General features: G+C 43.3%; 1 protein-coding gene across 1 annotated transcript in view; it reads right to left on the minus strand.

Moving 5' to 3' along the window:
* The window catches only part of LOC122552390, a 71,125-nt gene that overhangs the window by 40,525 nt on the left and 17,383 nt on the right, over positions 1 to 13,217 (minus strand). Inside the window, exons 2-4 of the mRNA XM_043695140.1 lie at positions 13,031 to 13,095; positions 5,845 to 5,888; positions 2,861 to 2,910 (exon numbers count right to left, since the gene is read on the minus strand). Coding sequence (XP_043551075.1) covers positions 2,861 to 2,910; positions 5,845 to 5,888; positions 13,031 to 13,095 — 159 coding nt within the window. The remainder of the gene's footprint in view (positions 1 to 2,860; positions 2,911 to 5,844; positions 5,889 to 13,030; positions 13,096 to 13,217) is intronic.

The following is a 13,217-nucleotide window of genomic DNA, read 5'->3' on the forward strand; positions in this document are numbered from 1 at the left end:
CAGAACATGCAGAAAAACTCAGACTATCTTGTTATCTTGTTGGTATGTCGTTTCATAACATATTACACAGAGATTGCTGGCAGTGCTGTGGAAACAACCAGTTTTTCAAGTGCTCTATCAAACGTTGGAACATAGGACCAGAAGTGGGCCATTCAGCCCATTGAACCTGTTCTGTCATTTAGAACATAGAACATAGAACGTAGAAGAATACAGCGCAGTACAGGCCCTTCAGCCCTCGATGTTGCGCCAATCCAAGCCCACCTAACCTACACTAGCCCACTATCCTCCATATGCCTATCCAATGCCCGCTTAAATGCCCATAATGAGGGAGAGTCCACCACTGCTACTGGCAGGGCATTCCACGAACTCACGACTCGCTGAGTAAAGAACCTACCCCTAACATCTGTCCTATACCTACCACCCCTTAATTTAAAGCTATGCCCCCTCGTAATAGCTGACTCCATACGTGGAAAAAGATTCACACTGTCGATCCTATCTAAACCCCTAATCATCTTAATTCCTCTACCTATAAAAGCCAGTACGCCATATGCCTTCCTCACCGCACTATTTACCTGGGTGGCAACTTTCAGAGATCTGTGTACATGGACACCAAGATCCCTCTGCTCATCCACACTACCAAGTATCCGACCATTAGCCCAGTACCCCATCTTTTTGTTATTCTTCCCAAAGTGAATCACCTCACACTTAGCTACATTGTATTCCATTTGCCACCTTTCTGCCCAGCTCTGCAGCTTCTCTATATCTTGCTGTAACCTGCCACATCCTTCCTCACTGTCAACAACTCCTCTGACTTTCGTATCATCCGCAAACTTGCTTACCCAACCTTCTAACCCCTCTTCCAGGTCATTTATAAAAATGACAAACAGCAATGGTCCCAAAACAGATCCTTGCGGAACACCGCTAGTGACGGCACTCCATGAAGAAACTTTGCCATCAACTACTACCCTCTGTCTTCTTCCATCCAGCCAATTCCTAATCCAAACCTCCAACTCACCCTCAATGCCATATCTCCGTATTTTCTGCAGTAGCCTACCATGGGGAACCTTATCAAACGCCTTACTAAAATCCATATATACCACCTCTACCGCTTTCCCCTCATCAACCTCCTTCGTCACCTTTTCAAAGAATTCAATAAGGTTTGTGAGGCACGACTTGCCCTTCACAAAACCATGCTGACTATCCTTGATCACATTATTCCTATCCAGATGTGCATAAATCCTATCCCTTACAATTCTCTCTAAGACTTTGCCCACAACAGAAGTGAGACTCACCGGCCTATAGTTACTAGGGTTATCCCTACTCCGCTTTTTGAACAAGGGGACCACATTTGCTATCCTCCAGTCTTCTGGGACTACTCCTGTAGACAAAGAGGACATAAAAATCAAGGCCAATGGCTCTGCAATCTCCTCCCTTGCTTGTCAGAGAATCCTAGGATAAATGCCATCAGGCCCAGGGGACTTATCTATTTTCACCTTTTCCAGGATTTCCAACACCTCTTCTCTACATACCTCAAAGCCATCCATTCTACTTAATTGTGACTCAGTATTCACATTGACAATAATGTCCTGTTCCTGATTGAATACTGACGAAAAGTATTCATTCAGTGTCTCCCCAATCTCTTCCGCCTCAACACGCAACTTCCCACTACTATCCTTGACTGGACCTATTCCTACCCTAGTCATTCTTTTATTCCTAATCATTTAATATGATTATGATTGATCAAACACTTCAATGATTTTTACCCACACTATCACCATAATTCTTTACACTATTGTAATCAGAAATCTATCAAACTCTACCTCAAAGACTGAGCTTCCACAGCCCTAGTGGTACAGAATTCCAAACATTCTCAGTTTGTCTAAGGTAGGTGCAGAATAAAGCTTGTGTATCTAAACACCTGAAGCACACAAACTCTGTAACACTATTGGCTTCCCAGTTCCCCCGCCACCAGCCCAATTGTGCTTGTCTTTTCTCAGATTGCCCTTTTATGAGTTTGATGTTACCAGAGCAGTTTCCAGCATTGGAAATGATTATTCAGTTCATCCTGTCCATGGAGGATCTTTGCTACAGTCATTTGACATTATGCCCACATTCTGGTCCTCTTCCTAAAGCTCTGCATCTTCCTTGGCATGAACTCTCCAGTAAATTCAGTAATGGCCCCAAGTCTCAGCCACTCCATGTAGTAAAGGATTCCAATAATAAAGAGCTGTTTCCTTCTTTCCTTAATGGGCGGCACGGTGGCACAGTGGTTAGCACTGCTGCCTCACAGCGCCAGAGACCCGGGTTCAATTCCCGACTCAGGCGACTGACTGTGTGGAGTTTGCACGTTCTCCCCGTGTCTGCGTGGGTTTCCTCTGGGTGCTCCGGTTTCCTCCCACAATCCAAAAAATGTGCGGGTCAGGTGAATTGGCCATGCTAAATTGCCCGTAGTGTTAGGTTAAAGGGGTAAATGTAGGGGTATGGGTGTGTTGCGCTTCGGCGGGTCGGTGTGGACTTGTTGGGCCGAAGGGCCTGTTTCCACACTGTAAGTAATCTAATCTAATCTAATCTCCCTCTCACACTCATTCTCCTCATGATAATATTAATTGTTGACCCTTGGGTTCGACATCTTCTGGTTGAATAATAATCTCTAAAATTCTTTTGGAGTTAATTTAGTGAAAAAAGGAATATTTAAGAAAAACTTAAACACTGCTTTAACCTGTCACTGTGACTTGTGGTATTGCACCCAACAGGAACTACTGAGGCCTAACGTTCAACTTGATTTCAATGAGGAACTGAAACTGACCTCAGACTAAGGAGGTTTAGGGACATGACATTTAGCCCCAGGGTTCAGTCTTACCTTTCCACATCGAAAGGAAAGCAGAATTTGGGCAGGCTCTGCAGAGATTCCTGTGAGAGAAAAGCAGGCATAGATTCATGTTTAAGAACTGCTGTCGGTAACATATCAGGTTAGTGTGTGTATGTGTCTGGGCCTCTGATAGCTCAGGTCATTGTGACACTGAGTCAAATATCCCTGGATTTGATTCCTGGGCCCCACTCTAGCTTACTGACCACTGGTTTTGAAGGCTGCATGCATATTGTAGGATTTGACAATATGTGTACAATGGGGCATTGATCACTTGGGCCAATGGACCAATGGGTCAAGGAGTTTAATTTAGATAAATGTGAGGTGCTGCATTTTGGTAAGGCAAACCAGGGCAGAACTTATACAGTTAATGGTAGGACCCTGGGGGGGCGGGGAGGGGGTGTTGCTGAACAAACAGACCTAGGGGTGCAGATTCATAGTCCCTACAAAGTGGAATTGAAAATAGACAGGGTGGTGAAGAAGGCATTTGGTATGCTTGCCTTTAGTGGTCAGAAGATTGAGTATAGGAGTTGGGATGTTAAGTTGCGGCTGTACTGGACATTGGTGAGGCCACTTTTAGAATATTGCATACAACTCTGGTCGTCCATCTATAGGAACAATGTTGTTAAACTTGAAAGAGTGCAGAAAAGATTTACAAGGATGTTGCTGGGATTGGAGTGTTTCAGCTATAGGGAAGAGCTGAATAGGCTGGGGATTTTTTTCCTGGAGCATTGGAGGCTGAGGGATGACTTTATAGAGGTTTATAAAATCATGAGGACCCATGGATAGGGTAAATAGGCAAAGTCTTTTTCCTAAGGTGGGGGAACCCAAAAGTAGAGAATGTAGGTTTAAGGTGAGAGGGGAAAATTTTAAAAAGGACCTGTGGGGTAACCTTTTCATGTGGAGAGTGGTATGTGCCTGGAATGATGCTCCAGAGGAAGTAGTGGAAATACTTAAATTACAACATCTGAAAGGCATCTGGATGGGTACACAAATAGGAAGGGTTTAGAAGGATATGGGCCAAATGCTGGCAAATAGGACTCGATTAATTTAGGATATCTGGTTGGCGTGGACAAATTGGACTGATGGATCTGTTTCCATGCTGTACAAATCTTTGACCCTATAACTGTGATGTCTTCACTTGTCACATAACCTGTTGACAATTCATGATGAGTTTTTAACTCATTCGAAACATGTCCACTTAGAGTTAAAGTTGGGCCTTTACTGCCTGGTTTCAAGATAAACGTGTGGATGAGTAAACTGAGGAAAACAAGGTGGAGGGATAAATGGATTAAACTAAAGAAGGTGAAGAATTCCCATTTAGCAACCATGTTGTAAAGGATTAGGAGATGGCACTGAGACAGCAGTCAGCCAGGCACTCTGATTAGCTGTTGTGTATTAGGACTCCCTCAGCAGTGTGCATATACGATAAAACAATTCACACACAAGATAACAAAACAGTATTATAATCAATAAATACTTAACATGACCCATGAGAGCATAAGAAATAGGAACAGGAATGGGCAGTACAGCCCTGAGCTTGCTCCACTATTCAAAAGCTGAATCCATAGCTGATCTCATCTTCCTCACATTCCTGCCCTTTCTGCATAACCCTTGATTCTGTGACTGATTAAGAATCTATCTAGCTCAGCCTTAAATATCCACAAGGACTCTGCTCCCAAAGCTCTATGTGGCAAAGACTCACAACCTTCTGAAGGAAGGACTCCTTCCTCATCTCAGTCTTAACTGGCGCCCCTTTTATTGAGACTGTGCTCTTTGGTTCCAGACTGTCCCATGAGGAAAAACATCCTCTCAGCATGTACCCTGTCAAGTCTCTTAAGAATTCAACAAGTTTCAATGAGATCATTTCTCATTCTTCTAAACTCCAGTGGGTAGAGTCCCAACCTGTTCAGCCTTTGCTCATAAGACAATCCCTCCAAACCAGGATCATCCGAGTGAACCTTCTCTGAACTGCCTCCAATAAAATAATATCTTTTCTTAAATAAAAGAACCAAGACTGCTCACAGTACTCCAGATGTGGTCTCCCTAGCACCTTGTACAGTTGCAGTAAGATTCTCCTACTCTTAAAATCTAACCTCCTTGAAATAAGGGCCAATATTCCATTATCTTTCCTCATTACCTGCTGCACCTACTAGCTTTCTATGTTTCATGTACAACTACCCCCAGTTCCCTCTGTTTTGCAGCTTTTTGTAGTTTCTCTCCAGTAAATAATATTCTGTTCTTTGGTTCTCTTTTCCAAAATGAACAACTTCACATGTTCCCATATTGTACTCCATTTGCCCACTCATTTAACCTGTAAATATCTTCCTGTAAACTGTTTGTATCCCTCACACATCCTGTCTTTCTACCTGTCCTTACGTTGTCTGCAAATTTGGCTACAGTACATTCACTTTCTTCCTCCAAGTCATTAATATATTATAACTAGTTGCAGTAGCAGCACTGATTCCTGTGGAACCCCACTGGTCACGGGTTGCCAGCCTGAAAAAGAGTCCCTTATCCCCACTTGCTGCTTTCTGCCAATGAGCCAATTCTCTCTCCATGCCAATACACTCCTCCAAATACAACACATCTACTAGTTACCCTCTATTCACTCTGGTTGAGATTTCCTTGAAAATATGAATAAGTTAGTCCAATATGACTTCCCTTTCTTGAATCCACACTGACTCTGCTTGACTGGATTATGATTTTCCAAATGTTCTGCGATAACTTCCTTAATAATTGATGCCAATACTTTTCTAACAATAGATGTTAGGCCCAAAACAATCTATTAAAACCTATTAGAGTTCATACTCCAAAGTAACTTACATCCTTTTAAACAGGAGCTCAGAATTAGTATGAAAGTTCAGCAGATACCTGCACCCTGCTTCAGTTGGTGGTCTATCATCAACCAGTTCACTAATGAGTTAGTTTGATGCTAAAACTGCAAAGCACACAGTGAGAGAAAGGATGCCGCTTACCTGGTCATTGTAATCTTCAGGAAACTGCCTAAGCACTTCAGGGTCTGAAAGAGCAAGCCAAACAAACAGTCATCAGTCTCAGCACTCAAATTGTACCCTGTATTCATGGTTACTCATGACATGTTGGGTCGTGTACTAATCTGCAAACTTTGCAGGAAGGTTTACTGCAAGAAAGTGAACTGGAAGTTCAGAGTCAGAGTCTGTTGAGCCTGTACTGAATTGATTTGGAAGAGCTAGAGTGGGGGGGGAGGGAGGGGGTTTAGCTTAGCTAAATACAGGAATTATGCTCAAGTTACAGAGTTCCCACTGAGCTCATCACCAACTTTTGAAGGGTTGAAATTACCCACAGACATATAATCTCTTCAAAAAAGTTCTGCGATGTCTTCAGAATTGGTGCATGGCCTATATGCTGTCAGGGAACAAGGCAGCAAAGCAAGTTGAATAGTATAACCATGATGGACCAGGTGGCCTCCTTCCATCCTATATCATTCCAGTTCTGAGACTGATCTACAAGATGGAGTTTAGCAGATCCTTATTGGAGTAGCAATGATGCTGTCTAGTATAACTTCTGTGGAAACATCTCAACATAAAAAATGCTCACTAATCCCTCCATTAGGGCCTATTTGGAAGCTGTCCCTCTTCACTTGAGTTTGATAGTTGGAGAGTACATATAGATTGGCGGTAGGGTGCTTGGCTTTGTTAGTATTGATACCTGCCTAACAACATGTGGATGGCAAAAATACTAGTATTGATGTGAAATATGAGGCTGAGTGTCTCCAAATGGTTCCTTTAGGAATCACAGATTACAATGATATGGATGTAGTACTGGATAGGAAACCCACAGGGTGAGGATTCAAATTCTACGTGTGAAATTGAATTCAACAATGCAGTCCAGTAACTCATCCAGTTGTGGGTTTTCCCACTAGCAGAGGACTTCAACATGTGTCAGTTGTCTGGCTTTCTTTAGCTGCCTTGATAACCTGATATTCTCACCCTGGACTCTGGCTGCCCAATATATTGCTCAACCAATCTCAACAGCCACTGCATCAGAGGTCAGATCAGTTTTCCTTCGTGTGAATCCAAGGAAAGTGATGGGACCAGATGGAGTACCAGGCCATGCACTCAGAGCATGTGCAGATCAACTGGCAGAGGTCTTCTCAGACATCTTCAACCTCTCCCTGCAGCAGGCCTCTGTCTCTGCCTGTTTCAAGAGGCCAACATCATCCCTGTGCCTCAGAAGGCTCATGCAGCATGTCTCAATGACTACCGCCCAGTGGCCCTAACTTCGGTGGTCATGAAGTGCTTTGAAAAGCTGATCATGGCATTAATCAACTCCAGCCTCCCCACTACTCTTGATCCACTTCACTTTGCCTATCTGACCATCAGATCCACGTCAGATGCCATGTCACTTGGCCTTCATTTCTCCCTAGAACATCTTGACACCAAGGACAGCTAAGGAACAATCTTACTCTTTGGCTACAGTGCAACCTTCAACACTATTATCCCCTTAAGACTGATTATTAAACTTAGTGATCTCAGACTGAGCCCCACTCTCTGCAACTGGATCCTCAGTTTCCTGACCCACAGGCCACAATCAGTGAGGCTTGGGACAATATTTCATCCTCACTAACACTCAACACTGGAGCCCCCCCAGGGGTGTGTACTCATCCCCTACTGTACTCACTGTATACCCAAGACTGTGTCGCCAAATACTAGACTAATGCCATTTACAAGTTCACTGATGACACCACCATAGTCGGTCGAATCTCAGATGATGATGAAACAGACTACAGAAGGGAGGTGGAAGATCTGGAAAAATGCTGCACTGAGAACAACCTCGCTCTCAATGCCAGCAAAACCAAAGAACTCATTACTGACTTTTGGCGGGATGTTACTCATGCCCCCCCCCTACACATTAACAGCACAGAGGTGGAACGAGTGGAGAGTGTCAAGCAGCTCCTGGACTCCTCACGTGGATGCACTGGTTACAAAGGCCCAACAATGTCTCTTCTTCCTCAGGCAGCTGAGGAAATTGGACATAATGGCGAATACCCTTGCCAACTTTTATAGGTGTACCATCGAGAGTATTCTGTCTGGATGTATCACTACCTGGTATGGTAACTGTACCATTCAAGATCGGAGACGGTTACAGAGAGTGGTGAACTCAGCCCAGACAATCACAAAGGCCAACCTCCCATCCACAGAATCCACCTACCAGGCCCGCTGTCAAAGGAAGGTTGCCAGCATTCTTAAAGATGCATCCGATTCTGGCAATGTTTTTCTATAGCCTCTACCATCTGGGGGAAGATACAGAAGCCTGAAAACACGCACCAGCCAGTTTCTAAACAGTTTCTACCCTATTGCTGTTAGAATACTGAATGGACTCACAAACCCTTAACATTTGCCTGTACTTGTGGTTTTGTTTTTGCTGCTGTTTACCTATTATTTACTATCGATGCTACTTAACCCTGTGATCTGCCTGTATTGCTCACATGACAAAACTTTTCACTGTGCCTCGGTACACATGACAATAAATTCAAATTCAATTCAATTCAATTCAACTCTTCCCCCATTGTCAGCCCCTTTATATCACCCTCAGCTCCCCCATTGTCAGCCCCTTTATATCACCCTCAGCTCTTCATTGTGCAATCTCTCTAACCTGCTTCCCTCTCTAACTGTCCTGTCTCCTGAATATTGTATCCCTCCACCCTATTTCATTTTTCTGGATTTATAATTTGAATGCAATGGTAGTTCACCTAAATTTTGTCCTCGATATGATATTGATCCACAGAGAATGACAGCTCTTTGATTCATGATTAATGAATGAATATGAGACCTCAATTTATATAATGTGGATAAATGTGAGGTTATTCAGGTTGACATGCAGGTATAGCAGGCAGTGAGGAACGCTAATGGCATGCTGGCCTTCATATCAAGAGGATTTGAGAATAGGAGTAGGGATGTCTTGCTGCAGTTATACAGAGCTGAAAATGTGTTGCTGGAAAAGCGCAGCAGGTCAGGCAGCATCCAAGGAACAGGAGAATCGACGTTTCGGGCATAAGCCCTTCTTCAGGAATCTGTTATACAGGGCCTAGGTGAGGCTACACATTGAGTATTGTGTGCAGTTTTGGTCTCCCAGTCTGAAGAAGGACATTCTCACTATTGAGGGAGTCCAGCAAAGGTTCACCAGACTGATTCCCGGGATGGCAGGACTGACATATGAGGAAAGGCTGGATCGACTGGGCTTGTACTCACTGGAATTTAGAATAATGATGGGGGAGTCTCACAGAAACATAAAATCCCGAGGGGACTGGACAGGCTAGATGTGGGAAGAACGTTCCTGAGGTTGGGAAAATCCTAGGGGCCACAGTCTAAGAATAAAGGGTAAACTTTTCAGGACTGAGATGAGGAAGAATTTCTTCACCCAGAGAGTTGTTGTTGTGGGCTCAGTGTCAGACTGCTTTCCCACAGGAAGCTGTTGGGGCCAGTTCATTACTAATTACTAATATTCAAGAAAGGATCAAGGGGGATAGGGAGAGGGCAAGAGTGGGATTCTGAGATTTTGTGACCAGCCATGATCACATTGAATGGCGGTACAGGCTCGAAGGGCCAAAAGGCCTACTGTACCTATTTTCTATATTTCCCTTTTTAATTATTCTACTGCTCACAATCAGCCTGTTCAAACTATCATTGGTCTCTTTCATCTGCAAACTTCAGAGAATTAAGCATGAAAGCACACAAAGATGTAAAGGCTGCCATACCTAGTAAATATTCCAATGTGATTGTGGATAGTATGCTGTTTGCTCTTTCTGCAACTGTGATCAGGGATTGGTCTAGGCACATCTGTGTGCAGCAAGAGTCAGCATTTTCAGGAGAGGAGGGAAGAAAGAGAGAAAACCACATGCAGTAGTGGAGCATTTGTGAGAAATCCCTGAACTGCACCAGCAGAGAGCTGGGCCTGCTTCCTAGCAGACAGGATGTGGTTTAATACAAGATGGGGCAGCTCATTAACTGGAACGCGATTCAGGCTTATTTAAATATAAAATGTCTGCTTGAAGCATCTTGCCTTGTCTTCTCATCCCCTGTCAGCACACAACCAATTCTCTGGCTACAAATACTTTCTGCATTAAGTGTGTTTTCTGAGTTGTGGAGATGATATTTTGTGGGTACTTCTGTCTCCTTCACATGTTCACTTAACGATGAGCTCAGCAGGAAACTTGTGGCTTAAGCACAACATTTTTAAAAAGTCCAGTCGACCGAAAGCAGTCTGACACTGAGCCCACAACAACAGGAGCCACTGCACCTGTTTCAGTGCCTTCAGATTTCTCCTTTCCTGCTCCCAGGGCTCTGGGCTTGACCAGTGACAGTCTTATATACAACTATTCAGGTGGCCATTCCACATTTCTGAACATGCGATGGCTGGCTATTTGACCACGGGAGGCATTATTGCTAAGCAGGTTCTGTCTATACATGTACTCAGACCAATCACAATACTCAGGGCTTCTATGTCACTTTAAATAAGGTTAATCATCTAGCCCTCTGGTCTCACCCTGGCTGAACTCAGCTTAACTGATCCGAGAGGAGAAATTGAAACTGAGATCTTCATGGTGTGTAAAAGTCACAAGCATATATAATAACAGTTGTAGCACCTTTAACATTTCAAAACCACCCAAGGTACTTCACAGTAGCGATACCAAACAAAAATTTGACATCAGGCTGCGCTTGGAAATTTAAAATAGATGACCAAGAAGGAGGCTTTCGGGAGTGTCTCAAAGAGAGTGGACCACCTTTTCAGAGAGGGCTTCTGCAGGATGTGCATAATGCCATTCAAATGGGTTGCTTTGTCTTGATGGTGTCAAACCTCTTCAGTGACATTGGAGCTGCACTAATCCAGCCAAGTGAGGAGTATTCCATCACATTCCTGACTTGTGTCTTGTTGGTGGTGGACAGGCTTTGGGGAGACAGGAGGGAAGTTACTCATTGCAGCAACCCTAACATCTGGACTTGTTCTTGTAGCCACTGTATTTATAAAGCCGTTCCAGTTCAGTTTTGGGTCAATGGTAACCCCTACGATGTTGGTAGAGGGGTTCAGTGATGGTTATACCATTGGATGTTAAAGGGCAATGGTTGTAATGTCTTTTGTTGGAGTTGATCATTGCCTGGTATTTGTAAGGTGCCAATGAAACTTGCCTGTTGTCAGCTCAAACCTGGATATTCTTCAGATCTTGCTGCATTTGAACATGGGCTGATGTCTCCTTTCAACTGCATGGTTGCAGTGAGTCAGGAAACTCTAGTTCAGAGTCAGAGAATTGGGTTACAATACATACAGGAGAATTCCACAGGACTAGTTTTATGTTTCTTAAAGTTTTGATGTCTGGTGGGGACAGGACAGGACTTTGGGTTGTGAACTTTAACAAATGTAATTGGAAGCATGTGACCAGTAGTGAACCACAGCAATCGATACTGGGATCCCTGCTATTTGTCATGTATATAAATGACTTGGATGTAAATGTACAAGGTATAACTAGTAAGTTTGCAGATGACACGAAAACTGTTGGTGTTGTTGACAGTGAAGAGGGTGGTCTCAGGCTACAGTCTGATATTGATCAGCTGGTAAATTGGGCAGAGGAATGGCAGATGGAATTTAATCTCAATAAGTGTGAGATGATGCAGTTTGGGAGATCTAATAATGGAAAGATTTACACAATGAATCGTAGGTCCTTAGGGAGTACTGTACTGAGGAACAAAGGATGTTGGTGAGCAAGTCCATAGATCCTTGAAGATGTCACTACAGGTAGGTAAGATGGTGAAGAAGGCATAGGGATGTCCACCTTCATTAGCCAGGATGTGGAATATCAGAACAAGGAAGTCTTGTTACAACTTCATAAAATATTGGTTAGGCCACGATTGCACTGGAGAAGATGCAAAGGAGATTCACCAGGATGTTGCCTGGGATAGAAACTCTCAGCTATAAGGAGAGACTGGATAGGCTGGGTTTGTTTTCCCTGCAGCAGAGGAGGCTGATTGAGGTTTTCAAAATCATGAGAGGCATAGACAGAGTAGATCATGAAAATCTCTTAGTCATAGTAGATGGGTCTAGGACCAAAGGGCAGAAGTTTAAAGTGAGAAGATCTGGGGAAAAGTTTTTCCCCCAAGAGGCTGGTAGAAATATGGAACATGCAGCTTGAGAGGGTGTTGGGGGCAGATAGTCTTGCAATATTTAGGAAGAATCTGGATGAGCACTTAAAATGCCAGGGCATTATAGGCTATGGACCATGTGGAGGGAAATGGGATTAGTGTAATTTGGTGTTTACTGGTTGGCATAGACAGGCTGGCCTGAAGGGCCTGTTTCTATGGTGTATGACTCTGTGAAAGGAAAAGATCACTGAGGATAGGCAGCACTTAGAGAATATGTTGAAAGGAGAATATGGTTAAATATATGCTGCCAGTGAGCTGCCTTTTTGTCAGCTATGCCACGAGTTTTGCATTATTAGACATTATTAAGTGCCGAAAAAGAACTAAACTTAAGCAAAATCCCCTTATGTGAGTATGAGAGGAACAAGTGTGTTTAGAGATTGCTGAGACTGTGCAAACTTGTTTCCTGCAGCATTTGGTAATTGCTCAACCACATCAACACTCTAGCTCAGTCACTCTGTCATGATTTTAAGGTGTGTCTTGTTAGGCCCAACATGCTTAGACAGATAATGACAAGGTTGCATAGATCTGGCTCCTGTTCCTACATGTTTAGAAGTTTGAGGGACAATCTAGTTGAGGTGCTTAAAAGTAATTACAGGTTCAATACCATAGATATAGAGAAACTATTCCCCTGGTACTGGTGGGGGAGAAAAGGGATGGAATCTAGAGCAATGGTCAGTCTGGAAGCACCCCTTCAACACACAAAATGAAAGGGAAATGTGCAACTCTCTTCACTAAAGACTGTAGAAGTGTTAATAATAAGTTATTCAACTATTTAAAAATACTTGTGTAAGCTAAGGGTATTAAAGGATTTGGTCAGAGGCAGGTAAAAGGAATTCAGAAAGTAAGATGAGCAGTTGAGGCAAATTTGGGAGTTTGAGTGGACAGGACCAAGTGCGTTTGTCTATATCCATCTCAAGAGAACATTTGTAGATACATTTAAGATAGAACAACTTTTCAGGATTTATATTGAACAATTTTTCTCACTTACCAACATCTGATGATTTTGGACATGAGGCCTCGATAAATAACTCGAATGTCCTTTCTGGGCTTTCTCTGAAAACAAATATACATGGTGAAGTCACAGCATGATCTGGAGTAAAAAAGCCTTCTCTTACTCCTCAACATTGACTCAAGCTGGGTATTGAGGCCTTCTGACAGCCAATGGTAACTAAGCC

Source organism: Chiloscyllium plagiosum, chromosome 8, assembly GCF_004010195.1.
Source record: "Chiloscyllium plagiosum isolate BGI_BamShark_2017 chromosome 8, ASM401019v2, whole genome shotgun sequence".
Classification (NCBI taxonomy): Eukaryota; Metazoa; Chordata; class Chondrichthyes; order Orectolobiformes; family Hemiscylliidae; genus Chiloscyllium; species Chiloscyllium plagiosum.